This window comes from Symphalangus syndactylus, chromosome 23 (genome assembly GCF_028878055.3).
Source record: "Symphalangus syndactylus isolate Jambi chromosome 23, NHGRI_mSymSyn1-v2.1_pri, whole genome shotgun sequence".
Lineage (NCBI taxonomy): Eukaryota > Metazoa > Chordata > Mammalia > Primates > Hylobatidae > Symphalangus > Symphalangus syndactylus.
This window is the reverse complement of record NC_072445.2, coordinates 35,789,788-35,812,133: the sequence shown is the minus strand read 5'-3', so window position 1 is coordinate 35,812,133 and position 22,346 is coordinate 35,789,788. Positions and strand designations below refer to the sequence as shown.

The 22,346-nt window shown below is 40.3% G+C and overlaps 1 protein-coding gene across 3 annotated transcripts in view; it reads right to left on the bottom strand.

Annotated features, from left to right (window-relative positions):
• Window positions 1-22,346, bottom strand: part of SRPK1 (SRSF protein kinase 1) — an 84,306-nt gene that overhangs the window by 2,594 nt on the left and 59,366 nt on the right. For all 3 annotated transcript variants that reach the window (XM_055262862.2, XM_055262863.2, XM_055262861.2), the window contains 3 exons: window positions 19,966-20,073; window positions 6,870-6,939; window positions 2,666-2,758 (listed from right to left, as the gene is read on the bottom strand). In XM_055262862.2, the coding sequence (XP_055118837.1) occupies window positions 2,666-2,758; window positions 6,870-6,939; window positions 19,966-20,073 (271 nt within the window). The remainder of the gene's footprint in view (window positions 1-2,665; window positions 2,759-6,869; window positions 6,940-19,965; window positions 20,074-22,346) is intronic.

The window sequence follows — 22,346 nt, the reverse complement described above, 5'->3', positions numbered from 1 at the left end:
TATGCCTCAGAAAGAAGTGCCTCTATTTTTCATAAGGCTCTAAAAATTTAAGGTAATTTGTTTTCTCCCCTATTCTAGGATTTTTTTGGTCCCAGTCAAACTGGGTGTGACAATCAAGAACTAGGTATTTACTACTAAAATAAACATGAAATGCCTGTGTCTTCAACATGGTCTCATATGGTGTGCAGAGGCACTCTAGCACCACATACTGAGAATAATTTGCTTATACTCTTTTTGTGTGTGTGCATGTGCTCAATAGTTTAGTAAATGTTGCTTTACAGTGAGGCAGTAATTTAAAATTAAAACATCATGTCAAGCATGGATAAAAGCAACAAAAAAAACCCCAAATCCTACACAGCTTTCAGATACAACAGCTTCACATACTCTATACCAATACCCCCTGTGGTACCAGTCTGCAGTCTGTCAGGTCTGCACAGCAGCAGGTCAGTGGTGGGCCAGCAAGCATTACTGCCTAAGCTCTACCTCCTGTCAGATCAGTGGCTGCATTAGATTCTCATAGGAGTGTGAATCCTACTGTGAACTGCGGTAGGGATCTAGGCTGCATGTTCCATAAAAGAACCTAATGCCTGACAATCTGAGGTGACACAGTTTTATCTCCAAACCGCCCCCCCCCACCCCCCCGTCCATGGAAAAATTGTCTTCCACAAAACCAGTCCCTGGTGCCAAAAAGATTGGGGACCGCTGCTCTATACTATACTGGAATATCAACCTAATTGCTTCTTTGAAGTGACAAATTTTTAAAAGAGAGTCAATTTTTAATAGCTAAGGCAAATGCTGCTTTAAAATTTTAAGTTGGCCAGGCACAGTGGCTCACGCCTGTAATTCCAGCACTTTGGGAGGCTGAGTTGGGTGGATCACTTGAGCTCAGGAGTTCAAGACCAGCCTGGGCAACATAGTGAAACCCTGCCTCTACCAAAAATACAAAAAAATTAGCTGTGTATGGTGGCACATGCCTGTGGTCCTAGCTACTTGGGAGGTTGAGGCAGAAGGATCATTTAAACCTGGGAGGTGGAGGTTGCAGTGAGCCAAGATCGTGCCACTGTACTCCAGCCTGGGTGACACCCTGTCTCAATAATAATAATAATAATAATAATTTTTTTTAAAAAATAAAAATTTTAAGTCTCTTTTGTGAGCAGTGAGTGCCTATTTGATTACCTACCTGGTAAACACACATGCCTTAATCTGACTGCACATGAGGAGGAACTCTTATGAAACATTTTACAATTTTCCCACCTAAAAAGAGGTTTAAGAAAGGGTAATGTTTCTGAGGATGGCTTCTGCCAAGGACTGAGAAAAGTCATTTTTCTCAGCACTTCTGTAGAAGTTGTGAGGAAAAAGGGAACCATGGCACAATGGGGGTAAAAAAACCAGACCATTTCCTAGATGCTTCTAGGTCAGGTTTTCACATTTCAGGTTTTTTTTTTTTTTGCAATGCTTAAGAAATACATTATCAAGTCAAAAATTGGAAGTTTTTTTTTTTTTTGTAATAACAAATACATAAAACTAAAAAGTGTAAAGTTCGTTTGTATGACTAATGTACTTCGAGTGACTGTGTTAGGTGTCACTGGGATGCAAAGATGAGTGAGATGTAGTCCCTGCCCTTATGTAAGAAGCTTAAATTACCTGCCCTTTGGTAGAGGCAGTTCTTAGACCAAAGGCCAGCAAAAAATTTGCCCATTTTTCAGAAGTGCTATAGAAGTAATCAACCAACTGCATGCAGGCACTATACATATTAACTAAGTTAGTAAGAAGTATACATTATTATTATCTCCATTAAGAAATCAGCAAACTGAGGCACAGTTAGATCCTGTCAAAGGTCACATGGCTAGTGGAGTAGCTAGGATTTGACAGTCTGGCTCCAGTCTCTGCTCTTTTTTTTCCCCCGAGACAGGATCTTGCTCTGTTGCCCATGCTGGAGTGCAGTGGCAATCATGACTCACTGCAGCCTTGACCTCTGAGGCTCAAGTGATCCTCCCACCCCAGCCTTCGGAGTAGCTGGGACCACAGGTGTGTACCACCATGCCCAGTTAATTAAAAAAAAAATTTTGTAGAGATGGGGTTTTCCTGTGTTGCCCAGGCTGGTCTTGAACTCCTAGACTCAAGTGATCCTCCTGCCTTGGAGTCCCAAAGTGTTGGGATTACAGGCGTGAGCCACCATGCCCGGCTCCAGTCACTGCTTTTTTTTTTTTTTTTTGAGACAGAGCTTCGCTCTTGTTGCCCAGGCTGGAGGGCAATGGTGCGATCTCGGCTCACTGCAACCTCCGCCTCCCGAATTCAAGCGATTCTCCTGTCTCAGCCTCCTGAGTAGCTGGGATTACAGGCGTCCGCCACTATTCCCAGCTAATTTTTTGTATTTTTAGTAGAGACGGGGTTTCAACATGTTAGCCAGGCTGTTCTCAAACTCCTGACATTGTGATTCGCCCACCTCGGTCTCCCAAAGTGCTGGGATCACAGGTATGAGCCACCGCGCCCGGCTCAGTCTCTGCTCTTGACCACTTTTTTTTTTTTTTTTTACCTCTTTGCTAAGTCACAGGTTAGCATTCAAGGTAGGCCCATCATTCTGTAGGACATTGGGAATATGTGCTTACCTCTTCATTTTTAAACACTTCTGCCTCCTTAATGTCTGGGAGCACATTTACTTTACCTTTTTTGGTGAAAAATTCCTTGGAATATTTTCCTGCCACAATGAGCTTGCGAGGCACCTTCCCCAGAAGTTCTATGATCAATGCAATGTGATCTGTATATTTCGAACATTTCAAGAGGGGGAAAAAAAAGATCCGTAACAAGAGTAACAAATGCAGCTCTAGAAAATAGCAGAAAGAGTAGCATGCACACCTCTTTGTAAAGCATATCAGGCTTGCTTTCTATCCTAAATGGGAAGAGGAAGACTCTATCCAACTAATGGAGAATTCACAAAGTCAACTTTTTGTGGATTCAGTGATAAACAAAAACAATCTTGGTGTGAATGCTCTGCTTCCTGAAGTATCCCTGGGTCCTACATTAAAACTCATGTAACAATACTACCTCTGTGATTGAAGAAGTCTTTTGAATATTCCCCACTGAGGGAAAAGTGTCTTGGAATTCTGCCTATCAGCTCTATAATGTGCACAATGTGGTCTAAAATAGAAGGGTGAGAAGAACAGATTGAGGACACGCTGTAAAAGAGGTTTTTCTATGAATAGCTTTTTCAAGGACTAGCTGTTTAAAAGTAACTACAAATAAAACCAAGGATACTGAAGGGAAGACTGACTGGGAAGGCCAAGAATTATTTCAGGTAGTTGGTCACCCAATAGTGTCTGGCAAGTCCCATTCTGGATTTTGGAGGCTTATCTTCATCTTTACTTCTATTTTGTCTATGTATCTAGGTTCAGGTAGGTTCTTTAGGTAAGATAAAAAACTGTCCAAATATGTGTTAGGCATTCTAGAACTATTATTTGTGATCATTCTGTCTCAGCCTCCCCAGTGGCTAGGACTTCAGGCATGTGCCACCACACCTGGCTGACTTAAAACATTTTTTGTAGAGATGAGGTCTTGGCATACTGCCAAGCTGGTCTCAAACTCCTGGGCTCAAGCAATCCTCTTGCCTGCCTTGGCCTCCCAAAGTGTTGGGATTACAGGCCTGAGCCACCACCTGGCTGATACCCCATTTTAAAGATGAGAAAGTAGAACTTCAAAAAGCATGAATGGCCTAACTTAAACTTCAGGGTTAATATGAGCTAAAACTCAAATGAAAACCAATGATCTTATGTCTTGTCTAAAGCTTTTAATTTTTTCCGAAAATCTCTTTTTAAAAGTAAAGATTAGCACAAACATTTTAAAGTATAGCTACTTGATGATCTGTAACCATCACAGTATGAACACGGACCATGAGCGCCACGGACCATGAGGCATGCAGCTTCTTAACCAGGTGAGTCTGGGACCAACCAGTACACACACCTCAGGTAGATCTACTGCCTTTTATTTTTTTTTTTCTCTCTGCAGGTGACGGAAATTAAGAATATAAAACTTTTTTTTTTTTTTTTTTTTTTTTGAGATGGAGTCTTGCTCTGTCGCCAGGCTGGAGTGCAGTGGCACCATCTCGGCTCACTGCAACCTCTGCCTCCTGGGTTCCAGTGATTCTTGTGTCTCAGCCTCCTGAGTAGCTGGGATTATAGGTGCACACCACCACGTCCAGCTAATTTTTGTATTTGTAGTAGAGACAGGGTTTCACATGTTGGCCAGGCTGGTCTCGAACTCCTGACTTCAAGTGATCTGCCGCCTTGGCCTCCCAAAATGCTGGGATTACAGGTGTGAGCCACTGTGCCTGGCCTGTATTTTTTGTAGAGATGGGGTTTTGCCATGTTGCTCAGGCTGGTCTCAAACTCCTGGGCTCAAGCAATCCACCCACCTCAGCCTCCTGAAGTGCTGGGATTATAGGCGTGAACCACCATACCTGGGCAGAATACTCCTGGCCAGAAAAAAAGCTTTATAAAATACTTTTATCCTGTAGTTACAGAATCATTAAGGGTTAAATTTCCAGTTTTGTATCTTATAGGGGAAATAACATGCTAGAGACATCCATATTATCTGGGAATTTGTGAAGGTTTCAGGATTTATCTTTCTCATGTAAAGGAGTTAGTGGTGTCATTTAAAGAGGACTTCACATTTATGACTTCCCTACAACCTTTGAGCAGTTTTGACTGAATTTATGGTTTGGTAACAAGTACCTGCATGCCAAGAATTTTCTGCTGGTTTTTGGCAGGACCTGCAAGTGTGTTTTTACCATTAACAATAACCAAAATGAGAATACCACGGAAAAACTTAAGACTATAATTTCTAAGAGAGCTTCTTAAAGTTCTTAGAAACTTAAGTATAACTTCTAAGTAAAATATTGGTTCTTTAAATATTTTTCCTATACTAAGGAATTCCCTTGAAATTGTTACATTTAATTCCTGCAACCTATTTTGGCTTATGATAGGATTGATATACTTGACAGATAAAATTATCAAGTATTATCCCATCAGTTAGGGTTGTGGAAAGCCAGAGTAGAGGACATGGTACTCAGGCTCCTGTCCTACCATGACTCGTAACAAACTATGCACACACTAGTCAGGGGTAAGGGTTTGCTTGTTCCTGCTCTTATAGGCCAAACTGCAGTAGAACAGCACTGGCGGGGCTGATGTTTGACCTAAGGACTATTAGTACTAACTGGTATAGGATGGAATAAATTAGAATCTAAATATCTAGGGAAGATGGTTTTTCCTTGTCCCCTTATTTGGGACTCTGCATATGTATTAAAATTTTCAGGTTTGGTAGCCTAAGGTGACACTCGATATAATTCTAGCCACTATATGTGTTCTGTACCACACACTAACATTTATGGAGAATCTAGGGAAGTAAAGAGAAAACAAATTAATTACCCTCCCAAACAAACATAGTAGTTAGTTTCTAGGCCTATAACCCCAAACAGTGTAAGCCTATAACCCCAAACCTATAACCCAGAAAAATAGCAAGCAGAGAGTAGGTAAAATCAAGTAGTAATTATAGTATCCTCTAACATGGGGCTTATATATACAAAATATGTCCAAACTGTACCTACTCAAATAGGCATTCATGGGAATTAGATAGCATAGCATTTTCCAAATGGTATTCATTAGAAATAGTAGCAGATCCTACTAACATTACCTATTAATATCCCAGAAAACCACATTTTGAGAAACAAAGAGCACTCTTGGTTCCATAGAGCATGAAATATGCGTTCCCAAAGACTCAAGGAAAGTACAAAAAGTAAAGAACATGTTCTCTACATTGGGAGGGTAGATGCTCTAGTGATCTCTCAAAATAATCCTCATTAATCCTACAAATAAAACATAAGCTGGATCAACTGTATAAAACATTTTCTTGGCTGGGCGTGGTGGCTCACGCCTGTAATCCCAGCACTTTGAGAGGCCAAAGTGGGTGGACTACGAGGTCAAGAGATAGAGACCATCCTGGCCAACATGGTGAAACCCCGTCTCTACTAAAAATACAAAAATTAGCTGGGCATGGTGGCACACGCCTGTAGTCCCAGCTACTCGGGAGGCCGAGGCAGGAGAATCGCTTGAACAAGGGAAGTGGAGGTTATAGTGAGCCGAGATCGCACCACTGCACTCCAGCCTGGTGACAGAGTGAGACTCTGTCTCAAAAAAAACAACACCAAAACACATTTTGTTTGTTCAAATTATTAACCCATTTAGTTATCTGGATGCCATCATAATAGAAAAATCAGACACACACAGTTGCCTGCTTCCACAGTCTCTCAAAGTAACTGGCAGCTTAGGCTTTTCCCACTGGCTACCACAACATGTAAATCCATTCTACTTTGTTTTAAAATGGAATTCCAAAAAAGAAAAAATTACAGTTTTATATTCAGAAAAGGGAAAAAAGAATGCTAAATGTTGGCAGAATTTATAGAAATAGGATATAGTCTCTGCATTCAAGTAGTGTGTGTATATTAAAATAACTGACCTCTAAATAAATTTGGAGGCATAATTGAGCAACAGGTTGATGAAAAGGTAAAAAACTTGGTAAAGAATGAACCACTGATATATATAGAAAGGAAGATAACTAGATGTTGAAGAAAAATTTGTCCAGCACACAGAAGTTTTAGGTAAACTGTGGCCTTTTGACTCTGACAGAGCTCTTTAGTATCTTTCAGAAAATATCTAAAAACCTAATATAAAATGTCTTTTATATTTCTAACTTTTCTGGGATTTACATATGCTTTGCACACTAACAAGACTAAGGCTCTTCAGTACTAACAAATGATGTTAGCTAAATGTGGAAAGTGTAAATACCACGCACACACATCCATGGTTAAAGGGACTCACCTTCATCTCGAGTGTACTCTTCCCCTGAATGAGGTTCAAACAAATAGTCACCTGTGGCCAGTTCAAAGGCCTAAAAAAAAAAAAGAGGACAGTCTATGAAAGCACAAAAGAAAAGAAGGCCTTTGGAAAGCTGATTGCTATTTGGCTCAATATGAAGTAACTCTTGTTCCCTTGGGAAAATTTACAGATCATTAAAAAAAAAAAACAAACTTAAGATTATTCCTAAAGCATTCCTTCCACATCCCTATCTTAATGGAGAAAACAGCAAAGACTCAGTAAATACTAACGTGGGTTATTTCATGCCCAAACTTCCCCACCCTAAACCCTAGCAATTCAGCCCTCCTGAGTTTCCCTTTTTTGGCCGGAAAGGGGCATACCTGGATATAAAGGTGATTCTAAGTTATTATTCATAAGAAGAACAGGTCTTTTTTAATTTTTTTTTATTTTTTATTTTTTTGAGACAGAGTCTCGCTCTGTCGCCCAGGCTGGAGTGCAGTGGCGCGATCTCGGCTCACTGCAAGCTCCGCCTCCCGGGTTCACGCCATTCTCCTGCCTCAGCCTCTCTGAGTAGCTGGGACTACAGGCGCCCGCCACCACGCCCGGCTAATTTTTTTGTATTTTTAGTAGGGATGGGGTTTCACCGTGGTCTCGATCTCCTGACCTCGTGATCTGCCCGCCTCGGCCTCCCAAAGTGCTGGGATTACAAGCGTGAGCCACCGCGCCCGGCCCTTTTTTTTTATTTTTTTTTTTATTGAGATGGAGTCTCGCTCTGTCCCCCAGGCTGGAGTGCAGTGGCACGATCTCGGCTCACTGCAAGCTCCGCCTCCTGGGTTCACACCATTCTCCTGCCTCAGCCTCCTGAGTAGCTGGGACTGCAGGCACCCGCCACCGTGCCCGGCTAATTTTTTTGTATTTTTAGTAGAGATGGGGTTTCACCATGTTAGCCAGGATGGTCTCGATCTCCTGACCTTGTGATCTGCCCACCTTGGCCTCCCAAAGTGCTGGGATTACAGGTGTGAGCCACCACGCCCAGCCCAGGTCTTTCTTACATTATAATCACACATGGCTAGAAATTGAGATTCTGTACCAAACAAAAAAAATCAAAACAAAAAAATTCAGACATCTACTTATGACTCTTTAGTGTTTGACAAGTACATCATTAACTTTTACATAGGAAGTACTCCCTAGACTGTCCCAGATGGGAAGTTCCTGATTCCTAGGTCCTTTGTTTTTGAGATGGAATCTTGCTCTGCCGGCCAGACTGGAGTGCAGTGGCATGATCTCAGCTCACTGCAACCTCTGTCTCCTGGGTTCACGTGATTCTCCTGCCTCAGCCTCCAGAGTAGCTGGGACTACAGGCGCGTGCCACCACGCCCAGCTAATTGTTGTATTTTTAGTAGAGATGGGGTTTTACCATGTTGGCCAGGATGGTCTCAATCTCTTGACCTCATGATCCACCCGTCTTGGCCTCCCAAAGTGCTGGGATTACAGGCGTGAGCCACCATGCCTGGCCAATTCGTAGGTCTTTAGAAAATCAGAAGATTAAGTGTAAAGAGAGTCAGGAGCCTAGCCTATGTGACTGGCAAGTCAGCACTCCCTAATCAGGAAAAGAAAAGCCTGTCTCCTTTAATAGAAAAACCTCTTACAGTGTTCAAGAGTGTCTTAGGAAATGATATCCTTGGGAATAATGTGCCATGCAGAATGAAAAGATAGTGTTAGGTTAACAGCAGGGCTACATAAATCCTCACTGATTACAAATGGAGTTTTAAAAATTAGTACAACAGCAGTTTTTTTTTTTTTTTTGATGGAGTCTCGCTCTGTTGTCCAGGCTGGAGTGCAGTGGCATGATCTCAGCTCACTGCAAGCTCCGCCTCCCAGGTTCATGCCATTCTCCTGCCTCAGCCTCCCCAGTAGATGGGACTACAGGCGCCCACCACGCAGCCCGGCTAATTTTTTATATTTTTAGTAGAGACAGGGTTTCACCGTGTTAGCCAGGTTGGTCTCGATATCCTGACCTCGTGATCCGCCTGCCTCGGCCTCCCAAAGTGCTAGGACTACAGGTGTGAGCGACCACGCCCGGCCAACAGCAGTTTTTAAAAATGACCTTATTGTTAGGGAAGCATAGTTATAAAATAACCGCTAGTCATAGGTCAATTTTGATTAAATCAATGGTACTAAGCAGTCCAAACAACCTCAAGAACTGTAGAGTCCAGGACTTAGTTGGGTCATATTCTCAATTTAGACCCAAGTTTAGGTCTTGGTGGCTCACCAGTGTCAGTTTCTGCAGTTTCATGACAGAACAGCGTTTCTCAAAACTGTGTACTACCGTCCAGAGGGAGACCACAAAACCAGAAGTTTCAGGATAGGTTTAGGAATCAAATACTATCTCTAAATGTCAGCAGTGCTATGGCTTCTTGCTTGGCATTGCTTATTTTACATGTCATTCGTTTATTATGAAACTGAACCAGAGTGATAGAGCAGATACTTGTTCTACCCTGAGTTGTCCCGAGGTTTATAGTCCCAAAGCAACAGAAACAAATCATGATTCTTATTCACCAAAACTTGTCAATCATTCCTGATACCAGTACTTTAAAAAAAAATCTCATGCTCTCATATATAGAGTTCAGTAAAGATACTGAAATTAAAGTTAAAAAAAAAAAAACAAAACACAGAGCCAGCTGTGGCAGTGCTATATGCCTGTGGTCCCAGCTATTCAGGAGGCCAGAAAATGAAATATTCTTTAGTGCTAAAAAGAAATGAGCTATTAAGCCATGAAGATATGGAGGAACCTTAAATGCATTATTACTAAGTGAAAGAACCCAATCTAAAAAGGCTACATACCATATGATTCCAACTATTTGACATTATGGAGACGATAAAAATATCAGTGGTTGCCAGTGAGTGGGGGAAGGGAGGGATGAACAGGCAGAGCACAGAGGAGTTTTAGAGCAGTGAAACGATATTGTATATAATAATGATAGATACATTTGTCAAAACTCATAAAAGAGTGAAATGAAATGTAAACTACTGACTTTGGTTCATAATGATTTGCCAGTGTAGGTTCACTGTTTATAACAAATGTATCACTCTGGAGCAGCAGATCGATAGTTGGGGAGGCTCTGTGTGTGGGGAGCATATAAAACTTATTTGTACTTTTTGTTCAGTTTTTCTGTGAACCTAAAACTCCTCTCAAAAATAAAGTCTATTAAGAAACAAACCCAAATAAAACCAGTGTACCATCCTTTGTTAACCTTCTCTAGACTATTGCCTTTGAGAAGAATGGCTTAGAAGATAGCATGAAATGCATGGAAAAGTTAAAACAATGACAATTTAAACAGACTAATTACATTCAGATCCAGAAGTAAATTGCAAACTCTAGGTAGCAGAAAGGAATACTGACACAGCTTAAGGGGCAATCTAGCATTTCATAAGCAACGTGCTAGTGTGTGGTCAGAATGCCAAGGAGTGATTACCAAACAGAAAATGAGGACTTTCAGGTAAGAGCTGTTTCTATAAAGTAACATGTCCATCATCTGTATCAATGGGCTGGCCAATGGCTGTCTCAAAGTGAGGAAGACAAGTCAGAGTCCTGATGCTTGTCCTTCTGCAGAGATGCAGGTGTGCTCAATGTATTAACTTAAGGGCCCTTATCTTGACCCCAGGTTTGACCACATTAAGAAGGGCTGAAGTGCTGGATATGTTATTTTAGAAAAAAGGAATTAACAGATGATTCAAATTTCCTGTCTTCGACAATCTATACCAAAGGGAAGTAAAATTCCAGAGCAGGGCTGGAGGCTGGAACAATAAAGTCTGTTTTAAATTAAAAAAGTGGCCAAAGAATAGGGGAAAAGGGAAACAAGGAGTTTTTCTTCAGTGGTATATAGAGTTTCAGTTTTGAAAGATAAAAAAGTTCTAAAGAGGCCAGGTAGGGTGGCTTACACCTGTAGTCCCAGCACTTTGGGAGGCCAAGGCGGGAGGATTGCTTGAGCCCAGGAGTTCAAGACCAGCCTGGGAAATACAGTGAGATCCCATCTCTTAAGGAAAAAAGAAATCTAAAGATATGTTGTATAAAAATTTGAATATAGGCCAGGCGCAGTGGCTCATGCCTGTAATCCCAGCACTTTGGGAGGCTGAGGCAGGTGGATTACTTGTGCTCAGGAGTTCGAGACCAGCCTGGGCAACATGGTGAACCCTGTCTCTACCAAAAATACAAAAAAATTAGCTAGGCATGGTGGCACATGCCTGTGGTCCCAGCTACTCAGGAGGGTGAGCCGAGATTGTACTACTGCACTCCAACCTGCGTCCTGCATGACAGAGTGAGACCCTGTCTCCAAAAAAAAAAAAAAAAAAAAAAAAAGACTCAAAAAATCAGAAATGAAGAAATGAAAGAGGAGACGACTTTATAATGAATATCACAGAACTACAAAGGATAAGAGACTACTATGCACAATCATATGGCAACAGATTGGATAACCTAGAAAAAATGGAAAAATTCTTTGACAATATAATCTATGAAGAGTGAACCATGAAGAAATAGAAACAAGAGATTAAATCTGTAATAAGAAGTCTCCCATCAAAGAAAAGCCCAGGACCTGGCTTCACTGCTGAATTCTACCAAACACTTAACGAAGAACTAATAGCAATCTGTCTCAAACTGCCCCTGCTACTGCCAAAAAAAAGACAAAAACCCTATGATCATCGTATTAGATGCAGAAAATGCATGTGACAAAATTCAGCATCCTTTCATGATAAAAATGCTCACACAATTAGGTATAGAAGGAATGTACCTCAACACAATAAAGGCCATATTTAAGAAGGCCACAGCTAACATTATACTCAATGGTGAAAAACTGAAAGCTTTTCCTCTAAAATCTAGAACAAGACTCTCCCCACTTCTATTCAACATAGTATTGTAGTATTAGCAGTCCTTACTAGAGCAATTAAAAGGCAGCCAAATAGAAAAAGAAGTACAAATGTCAGTTAGCTAATTACATAACTTTTTTTTGGCAAGATGGAGTCTTGCTCTGTCATCCAGGATGGAGTGCAGTGGCACAATCATGGCTTGTGGTAGCCTCAACTCCTGGGCTCAAGTGATCCTCCTGCCTCAGCCTCCCAAGTAGCTGAAACTACAAGTATGTGCCACCACATCTGGCTAATTTTTTCATTTCTTTTGGTAGAAATGGGGTCTCGCTATGTTATCCAGGCTGGTCTCAACTCCTGAGCTCCAGTGATCCTCTTGCCTCAGCTTTCCAAAGTGCTGGGATTACAGGCATAAGCCACCAAGCCTGGCCTGACATGATCCTATATATAGAAAACCCTAAAGACTCCACCAAAAACCCATTAGAACTAATAAACAAATACAGTAAAGTTGCAGGATACAAAATCAACACACAAAATCAGCAGCACTTCTGTAAACTAACAACTGTTTGAAAAATAAACCGAGAGAACAATCCCACTTACAATAGCTACAAAAAAAAAAAAAAAATACTTAGAAACATATTTAACCACGGAGGTAAAAGACCTGTACACTGAAAACTATAAAATGCTGATAAAAGAAATTGAAGACACAAATAAATGAAAATATATCTTATGTTCATGGTTTGGAAGATTTATTTTTATTTTATTTTTGAGAGAGGGTCTTGCTCTGTGATCCAGGCTGGACTGTAGTGGTGTAATCTCGGCTTACTGTAACCTCTGCCTCCCGGCCTCAGGTGATTCTCCACCTCAGCCTCCCAAGTAGCATGCACCACCACACTTGGCTAATTTTTAAATTATTTGTAGAGATGAGATTTTGCCATGTTGCCCAGGCTGGTCTCACACAATCCATATGCCTTGGCCTCCCAAAATGCTGAGATTACAGGTGTGAGCCACTGTGCCCGGCCTTACTATTGTTAAAATGTCTGTACTACTCAAAGTGATCTATCAGATTCAATGCAATTCCTATCACAATTCCAATATTATACTTCATAGAAATAGAAAAAACATCCTAAAATTCACATGGAATCACAAAACATCCCAAATAGCCAAGGCAATCATGAGCACAAAGAAGAAAGCTGGGCTGGGCATGGTGGCTCATGCCTGTAATCCCAGCACTTTGGGAGGCTGAAGCGGGCAGATCACTGGAGCTCAGGAGTTTTGAGACCAGCCTGGGCAACACAGGGAGACACCACCTCTACAAAAATACAAAAATAGTTGGATGTGGTGGGGCGCACCTGTAGTCCTAGCTACTTGGGAGGCTGAGGTGGGAGGATCACTTCAGCCCAGGAAGCGGAGGCTGAAGAGAGCAGTGATTGAGCCACTGCACTCCAGCCTGAGTGCCAGTATGAGACCCTGTCTCAAAACAAGAACAAAGCTGGAGGCATCAAACCACCTGATTTCAAACTATACTACAAAGCTATAGTAATTAAAACAGCATGGTCCTGGCAAAAAAAGCAGACGCATAGACCAAAGGAACAATATAGAGAGCCCAGAAATGAACCCACGCATGTATGGTCAAGTGATCTTTGACAAAATTGCCAAAAATACAGAATGGGAAAAGGATAGTCTCTTCAATAAATGGTGTTGGAAAAACTGGATATAAAAAGAATGAAACTGGACCCTCATCTCACTCCGAATACAAAAATCGAAATGGATGAAAGACTTAATAAGACCTGAAACTGAAAAACTACCAGAAGAAAACAGGGGGAAACCCACTGACATTGGTCTGAGCAATGATTTTTTTTGGATTTGACCCCAAAAGCCCAGGGAGCAAAAGCGAATACAGACAAATGGGATAACATCAAACTAAAAAACTTCTGTACAGCAAAGGAAAACAATAGTGTGAAGAGATAACCTATGGGTTGGGAAAAAATATTTGCATGCTATACATTTGATAGGGGTTAATATCCAAAATAATATGGAACTCAATAGCAAGAAAACAAACAAAAAAAACAACCCAATTAAAAAACAGGCCAAGGACCTAAATAAACATTTCTGAAAAGAAGACACACAAATGGCCAACAGATCTATTAAAAAAAAAAAAAGCTCAACATCATTAATCATTAGGGAAATGCAAATTAAAATCAAAATGAGATATCATTTCATATCTGTCAGAATGGCTGTTATCACAAAGACGAAATATTTAGTGTTGTTGAGGATGTGGAGCAAAGGGAAGTCTTGAACGCCGCTGGTGGGAATGTAAATTACTACAAGCCTCATGGAAAACTATATGGAGGTTCTTTAAAAATCTAAAACTAGAGTTACCATATGATCCAGCAATCCCACTTCTGGATATTTACCTCAAAGATTTAAAATCAGTTTGTCTAAGTGATGTCTGCATTCCCATGTTCACTGCAGCACTATTCACAATAGTCAAGTTATGGAATCAACCTAAGTTGATTTTAAAATCAATCTAAGTTGAGTCTATACAGATCAGATAAACAGACAATAAAATGTGGTATATAAAGATTGCTCCAAAATCCAAAACTGACATGACACGCAAAGGAAATGCTCATTTGGAGCATTTCGAAGTTTAGATTTTTGGATTAGAAATGTTCAGCCAGTATGTATTCTGCAAATATTGCAAAATCTAAAAAGTTCCCCAAACTGAAACTGGTACCAAGTGTTTCAGATTAGGGATATTCAACTTGTATACACAATGGAATAGAATACTATTCAGCCTTAAAAACAAGATGGAAATTCACTCATTTGCAGTGACATGGATGGAACTGGAAAACATATTATGAAGTGAAATAAGCCAGGCACGGAAAGACAAATACTGCAACACTCTCACTTATATGTGAAATCTAAAACAATTTAACTCATAGAAGCAGAGAGCAGAATGGTGGTTACAGAGGCTGGGGGGTGAAGATAATGGGGAGATGATGATTAAAGAGTCAGAAAAGAAAAAAAAGGGAAAAAGGAAATTTAGTTTTAACTATAACAATATTTCTAGAAACATCTGACGAGTATCATTCGTACCTCATTTCTGCTACTAACCATGTTTAATTGCTCAAATCATGAAGATACTAAGTTGAAGGTGGCTTTGAAACTCATTTCAAACCAGATATGCCAAGTTTTGTTCAAATTTTGTTTAGAAGTCTACTTACTGCTCCTCTTAGATATGGAGAAGTAATATAATTAAGTACCCAGTCCTAGTGTTTAGTGCTCTGCAAACAACCAACGGCAGGGGAATGAAGCAAAAGAAAGATGTCTTAACAGCAAGGAAGCAATGTTGCAGCACTACAAAGGCCGAAAGAGGGTTACAATAGCCACAGATCAAAAAGGACGGCTGGGAAACTCCAGAGTTCAGTTATTAGCTTTTTTGTTGTTACTAAATACATTCTACCCACTCACTTCCAGCTTTAAAAGTAGAGTTGTTCCAGTCTTAACACAGCTGTAAATTATATTAATCAAAGCAAATAAATGGTTCTATATCAAAGATGTACGTAAGAATTGCTGAAGAACTTTTCCAAAATGCGTATGTCTACTGCACATATCCCTTTCCTATTTAAGAATCATAGACAATTTCCCTGCCTCATATAGAAAGCAAACAAAAAAAAAAAACCCATGTATCTCAGGGAGTGACAACTTCTATGTGACAAAGAAAAGTGATAAAGTGGGGGTTACTTCAGGTAAAGTCGTCAGGAAGATATCTCTAAAGAGATTATGTTAAACAAAGACCTGCATAAGGTGAAGGAGAAAGCACATCCAAAGGTCCAAGGTAAGTATGAGCCTCACAAGACTAGGGAAAGAAAATAGGATTTTGAGTGGAATAGCTGCACTCCAGCCTGGGCAACAGAGCAAGACCCCATCCCTAAAAAACAAAATGGAACAACGACAACAAAAAAACGAAGTTAAAAAAATATGGTATAACAACTTTACATAGCATTTATATTAGGTATTATAAGTAATCTAGAAACAATTTAAGTATACAGAGGCCATATGGTTATATATGTTATATGCAAACACTATGCCATTTTATGTAAAGTACTTGAGCACCTGTGGATTTTGGTACCTGCAAGGGGTCTTAGAACCAATCCCCTGAGAACATTAAGGGATGACTGCATATTCTCTAGTTTTTTCCCTAATCTTTCCCTCGATTAGTAATTGGCCAACTTCTGGGGTTTACAAAGACATGCACTTCACCCCATGTCCTAAATATGTGTAGCTATACTCCCAGAACCTCTCACAAGTGCCAGTGGGAGTCCCACAAATCCTGCCCTGAATTTCAGAGAGCAAAAGGTGAAGAAAAGGAACATATCCCAGAAAGCAATCACTTCAAAAGAAGAATTCACCAGAAAAGGAAGACAAGTGGGGACTACAAACATACTTTCCCACAGCGGGAGGAAGGACATTCAAAGGCCAGAGAAGAAGATAATCTCATCCTGCCAGTTATGGTCCTACCTGTCCTGACTCCAACATTCGGAGATTTTTTTTTTTTTTTTGAGACACAGTCTCACTCTGTCGTGTTTTTCACAAATACTTTCCCCTTTCCCCCTTTTTTTGTTTTTTTGAAACGGAGTCTTGCTCTGTTGCCCAGGCTGGGGTGCAGTGGTATGATCTCAGCTAACTGCAGCCTCTGCCTCTCAGGTTCAAATGATTCTTGTGTCTCAGCCTCCTGAGTAGCTGAGGTTACAGGCATGTGCCACCATGGCCAACTAATTTTTGTATTTTTAGTAGAGACAGGATTTCTCCATGTTGGCTAGGCTAGTCTCGAACTCCTGGCCTCAAGTAATCTGCCTGCCTCAGCCTCCCAAAGTGCTAGAATTACAAGTATAAGCCACCACACCTGGGCCCCCTTTTCCCTTTTTATAACTGCCCTTCTAACTATTCCTCAATCATCAACGTAGAGGCAATCTCAACTTGTTCCATCTCATTACCTCTCAGAGAGGGTCCTAATCTTTCCATCAATTAATTACACTGGATGCAGGATGATCCATCTCTTCAGGCACTTCTGATATTCCAGAATTTTTGCTTTATGATCAAATTTAAAGCAACATTTTGTTTTTCTATGTCAACTAGCAAAATAAAAATTTGAGGATCAAATGGGGCTCAATTTTTCATGATATTGTCTCATGTCAGGTAAGTACCTTCCATTCCTTGGTCAAGAAAATTCTGACATGTGAGTGGGTCCAGAACTATGAGGTGAGATTAATTACGCCTTTATCTTTCAGCCTTACTTCTCAAGCCTGACATTAGAAATGCTTTATTAAATATCAAGCAGGATCTACTGCCCCCAAACAAAATAGAAATGTGGAATAAGAAAAAAAAAAAAGTCATTTTCTTACAGTAAACAACTAATCCACTACTAAAAACTACATCTTAGCAAATCCATATTTTAATAAATCAGATGCCATCTATTAACCAGCTACACTTTATAGCTGGTGGCATCTCTATCATTTACGATTTTCTATAGCAAATCAACTCAAACAAAATTCCTCAAAATGCAAAGCTTTAAAGTGTGGCAAGAAAGAAGCCTGAGATTTTATTCCAATATTCTTTCATTTTGTGCAACAATATTAAAACCTTACTTCAGACAGTCCACCAGCTTTAAAGACCAATGATATGGGCCCAGCACGGTGGGTCACGCTTGTAATCCCAGCATTTTGGGAGGCCGAAGTGGGCGGACCACAAGGTCAGGGGATCAAGACCATCCTGGCTAACATGGTGAAACCCCATCTCTACTAAAAATACAAAAAATTAGCCGGGCATGGTGGTGGGCGCCTGTAGTCCCAGCTACTCGGGAGGCTGAGGCAGGAGAATGGCGTGAACCCGGGAGGCAGAGCTTGCAGTGAGCCGAGATCGTGCCACTGTTCTCCAGCCTGGGCGACAGAGCAAGACTCCATCTCAGAAAAAAAAAAAAAAACCAGTAATACGCCACAACAAAGTGCTTTATAAGGTCATGCCACATTAACAACATGGTATCATCTCTATTAGCTTTGAAGACAAAGTTTTTCAGGAATGTAGACAGCAAGAAATCGATGACTTAAAACAGGTTGGAATTGTTATCTGTCCTCTTTCTCAAGTTTTTCCCAGAGTTGCCTGTGAATATTAAATGTTACTTGAAATGAGAGCATAATATGTTTCTGTTCATTCATTAGGTAGTCTACAAATAATTATTAAACACTATTGAATAATGAAGAAATTGGTCTATGTCCCTTTTTCCTGGTAGGAAGTCTCTAAACCCTTGGAATTTCCAAGTGCTAGGTGTCTTTATCCATGGTGGGTCTCTTGGACCATATCTAAGTTTATATTAACAAAGTGACTCACGTTGGGGCCCTATATAGTTGGTTTTTTCGATGTTTCATTCTTGTTGCCTAGGCTGGAGTGCAATGGTACGATCTTGGCTCATGCAACCTCTGCTTCCCAGGTTCAAGCGATTCTCCTGCCTCAGCCTCCCAAGTAGCTGGGATTATAGGCATGCACCACCACGTCTGGCTAATTTTTAGTAGAGACAGGGTTTCATCATGTTGGTCAGGCTGGTCTCGAACTCCTGACCTCAAGTGATCCACCTGCCTCGGCCTCCCAAAATGCTGGGATTACAGGCATGAGCCACCGTGGCGAGCCCCTGTATAGTTTTAAGATGAAGGTTGGACATATGGGAAAGACCAGCCACATGATCAGAGGACTGGGGCTTTCCAACTTCCCAACCTCCAGGGAAGGGAGGGAAAGCTTGAAGACTGAGCTCAATCACATGGCCAATGATTAAATCAATACCTTATTAATTACATCTCAATAAAACTCCAAACACTTGAAGCTTGGGCGAGCATCCCTCGGTGGTGACACACATCAATGTGCCAGGAGGGTGAAAGTCCTGAGGACACAGAAGCTTCATGTTTAGTACCCTCTCAGACTTTCCCCTATGTGTCCTGGTTTGTATTCTTTATTTTTATTTATTTATTTATTTATTTGATACGGAGTCTTGCTCTGTCGCCCAGGCTGGAGTGCAGTGGCGCAATCTTGGCTCACTGCAAGCTCCGCCTCCCGGGTTCACGCCATTCTCCTGCCTCAGCCTCTCTGAGTAGCTGGGACTACAGGCGCCCGCCACCACGCCTGGCTAATTTTTTGTATTTTTAGTAGAGACGGGGTTTCACCAAGGTCTTGATCTCCTGACCTCGTGATCCACCCGCCTTGGCCTCCCAAAGTGCTGGGATTACAAGCGTGAGCCACCGCGCCCCGCCTGATTTGTATTCTTTATAATAAAACTATAGCAAGCTTAGCACTTTCTGAGGGGGTAATGCAAACCTCTTAATTTGTAGCCAGTTGATTAGAAGTGCAGGTGGCTTGTGGATCCTAAGGCTTGTGGTTAGTGTTTGAAGTGAGGGCAATCTTGTGGGGAACCACGCTCTTAACCTATGAAGTCTGTGATAAATCTGGGTAGTTAGCATCGGAATTACATTGTAAGCAATCACTCAAAATGTGTCAGGCAATGAATCCAGACAGTTATACATAACAGCCATGATTCCTGACAATATGGGGCTTACAACATAGAAGAGAAACAAGTAAACAAACATGATTAGAAATTGTGGTGATTAAAGATATTAAGGAGTATAATACATTTTAAGAAACAATGTAACACATTCCAACATGAGGCTATTAGTATGAAATCATTTATCATCAACTAAATCTGACCACTGGAACAGTTGCTTGCCAGGGGCAAAATAGCCATTTATGAATCTATGAATGATTGGGATTCACATCTTGGGAGCTAGCTGCAAAGATATCTGAGGAGCTGCTGAATTGTACAAAATGAAGCAGTTTCCAGGGGTTTCTTTGGTCTGAAAATAGATGAGTGCTAAAAATGCAAAGATATTTGTAATCTCCTAATCAAAACCAACAACACCTCTTAGTAGTTGTTTTCATTATTTTTTCCCCCAACAATCTGTAGTAAGAAACTGTTGGTTCCTTCACCTAACAGGAACTTGGCAGTAACCAAATGAAATGCCAGACAGGTTTTTGAATTCGGACCTCTCTAGACACAGAATTTAGAATACCTATGGTAAATCATCTGTGTTATGTTCTTTTCTGCTAGTTAATTTGCTCGTTTACTGAAATTAGCAAACAGGGCAAGATATGTACCACTTAACAAGTGAAAGCCAAGGGGAAAAAACATTACCATGCATGCCGTGCTCCAAATGTCAGCAGGGGTATTATAGCCAGATCCTATTAGAACTTCCAAGGAACGATATTGCCTTGTTTGAATATCTTCAGTGAAATGTTTGTGCTGAGAAAACGAAGGAAATAATATTTTAAACTTCATTCTAAAAAGTAACAAGTCAATACTGCTTAATAATGGAGATGAAAATAAACTCTCTGAAGTTTTCCCCAAACCAAAGTTCTCACTTTGCTTATTTCTTAAACAGCATTTTTATGTTATTAGCTTCAACAATCCTTTGCCTTACACACAGCTACTCCAAATTATTTTTACAAACAAATGAGCCTAAACTTAATATAGATACACAGGTCTAGGAAACAACACCAGCTTTTTTCTTTTTAAAAATTGTTTTAGTAAAGATGGGGTCTCGCTATGTTGCCCATGCTGGACTCAAACTCCTGGGCTCAAGTGATCTAACCGCCTTGGCCTCCCAAAGTGCTGGGATTACAGGTGTGAGCTACCACACCAAGGAATCCAAACTCTTTAACCTTACAATTTACTATGCTTGTCTTTAATAAGTATCTTTCTGTGCCTTTATTGGGATGTTGATGTTCTACCTAGAGTACTTTTTGCTCTTTTGGTCAAATTTCATCTAGTACCCTTTGAAGCCCTGGTCTATACTAGTTTTCTACCTGAAGTTTTCTCTGAGTAATTTCCTCTTTTCACAAATACTGTTCCCTGTTTTTAAATTTCAACAGGATTAGAGAATTGTCTTCCACACTTTCCTATCAACATTTGAATATTTGAATTTTGTTTCCTGTATATGACTCATACTAAGCTTCTTTTTTCCTTCATTATTCATTTATTTTTTATCATGGAAAATTTCAAATATATACAAAAGTAGAAAGAATCATGAACCCCATGCCATTTATTATACTAGTGTCACCTAGCAATTACCACTCACTGCCAGTCTATTTTCAACTGTATCCCAACCTTGCCACCGCACCTACACCAGATTTTGAAGTACATACTAGACATTTTATTTTCATTCATAAATATGGCTTTCTGAAAGATCATTCTTTTTAACTGTGACACTTTGTCACCTAAAAAAAAAAAATTAAGATTCAAAACCAAAGAATCAGAGTTTCAATGTTGAAAGTGCACATCAAATCTTTAGTATGAGAGGTGAAAACAGGCTGAGTGAGGCATATCACTATGAAATTATCTGACAGACATCCACTGGGGGAAAAGGTTTCATATAAAGACCAAGAATCAGAATGGCATCGGTCTTTAGTACCATCAAGACTGGAAACTAGAAAACAATGGAGCAACGACATTCTGAAAGAAAATGTTTTCTAACCTAGAATTCTCTACACAGCCAACTGAGTGTGAAAGCAGAATAAAGGCTATCAGATGTGCAAATCCCACCCTTCCCCCACCCAATCTCACACCCTTTCTCAGGAAACTATTGCTTATTGCATGTACTCTACAAAAAAGATGACATAAACCAAGAAAGATAGGAGACACAGAAAACAGGGGACATATATACAGAGAAAACAAATCTCCAGGATGATGGTGAAGGGAAATCCCAAATGACGGTAATATAGCAGACCTACAGGGCAACCCAATCAGATGAACACAGATTAGAAGACTCCACATTCTAGGACAGAGCACTTTAGAAAGATAATAGTAGAAAGAACACTCAATGTATCTGTACATATTAAAGTGTATTTACAACACTGGGTAAAAGTATGGGACTGAATTAAGTGATCAACAGTACAAAGAAAACTAAGCAAATGAAACATGTTATGTAGAAAGGAAAAGGAACCATAATATATGCTCAGTTCAGCTGAGAATAGCATTAGAGTCTCAATGATATAAACATGGAATGATCATGTAGCCAAAAATTAGATTACATTGGGGAAATGAGGAATTCGTGCTGTGGTGCTAGATAAGCCCCATTTTCCAGGAGGGAAAAAATAATATATAACACTGAAAACAAAATTGGAGTACTATAACTTGTTATTTATTAGTGATATAAAGGTAAATACTGTTATGGGGAGTGAAAAATTGGTGAAAGAAGTAGGCAGATTTTTAAATAAAAGCTTATATAACTCACTGTCTCCCCCACTGTGTACATGCATGACTGATAAGCAAAAAAAAAAAAAAGAATAAAAAGCTTAGTACAGTGGTTCATCAGTGTACTTCAGGGATTAGTTTCAGAATCCCCGAGTATAATAAAATCTGTGCATACTCAAGTTTCACAGTTGGCCCAGAACTCAAATACACAAAAAGCCAGCCCTCCATGTATGTGCATTTCACATCCCTCGAATACTGTTTTCGATCCTTGTTTGGTTAAAAAAATCTGTGTATAAGTGGACTTGTGTAGTTCAAACCTATGT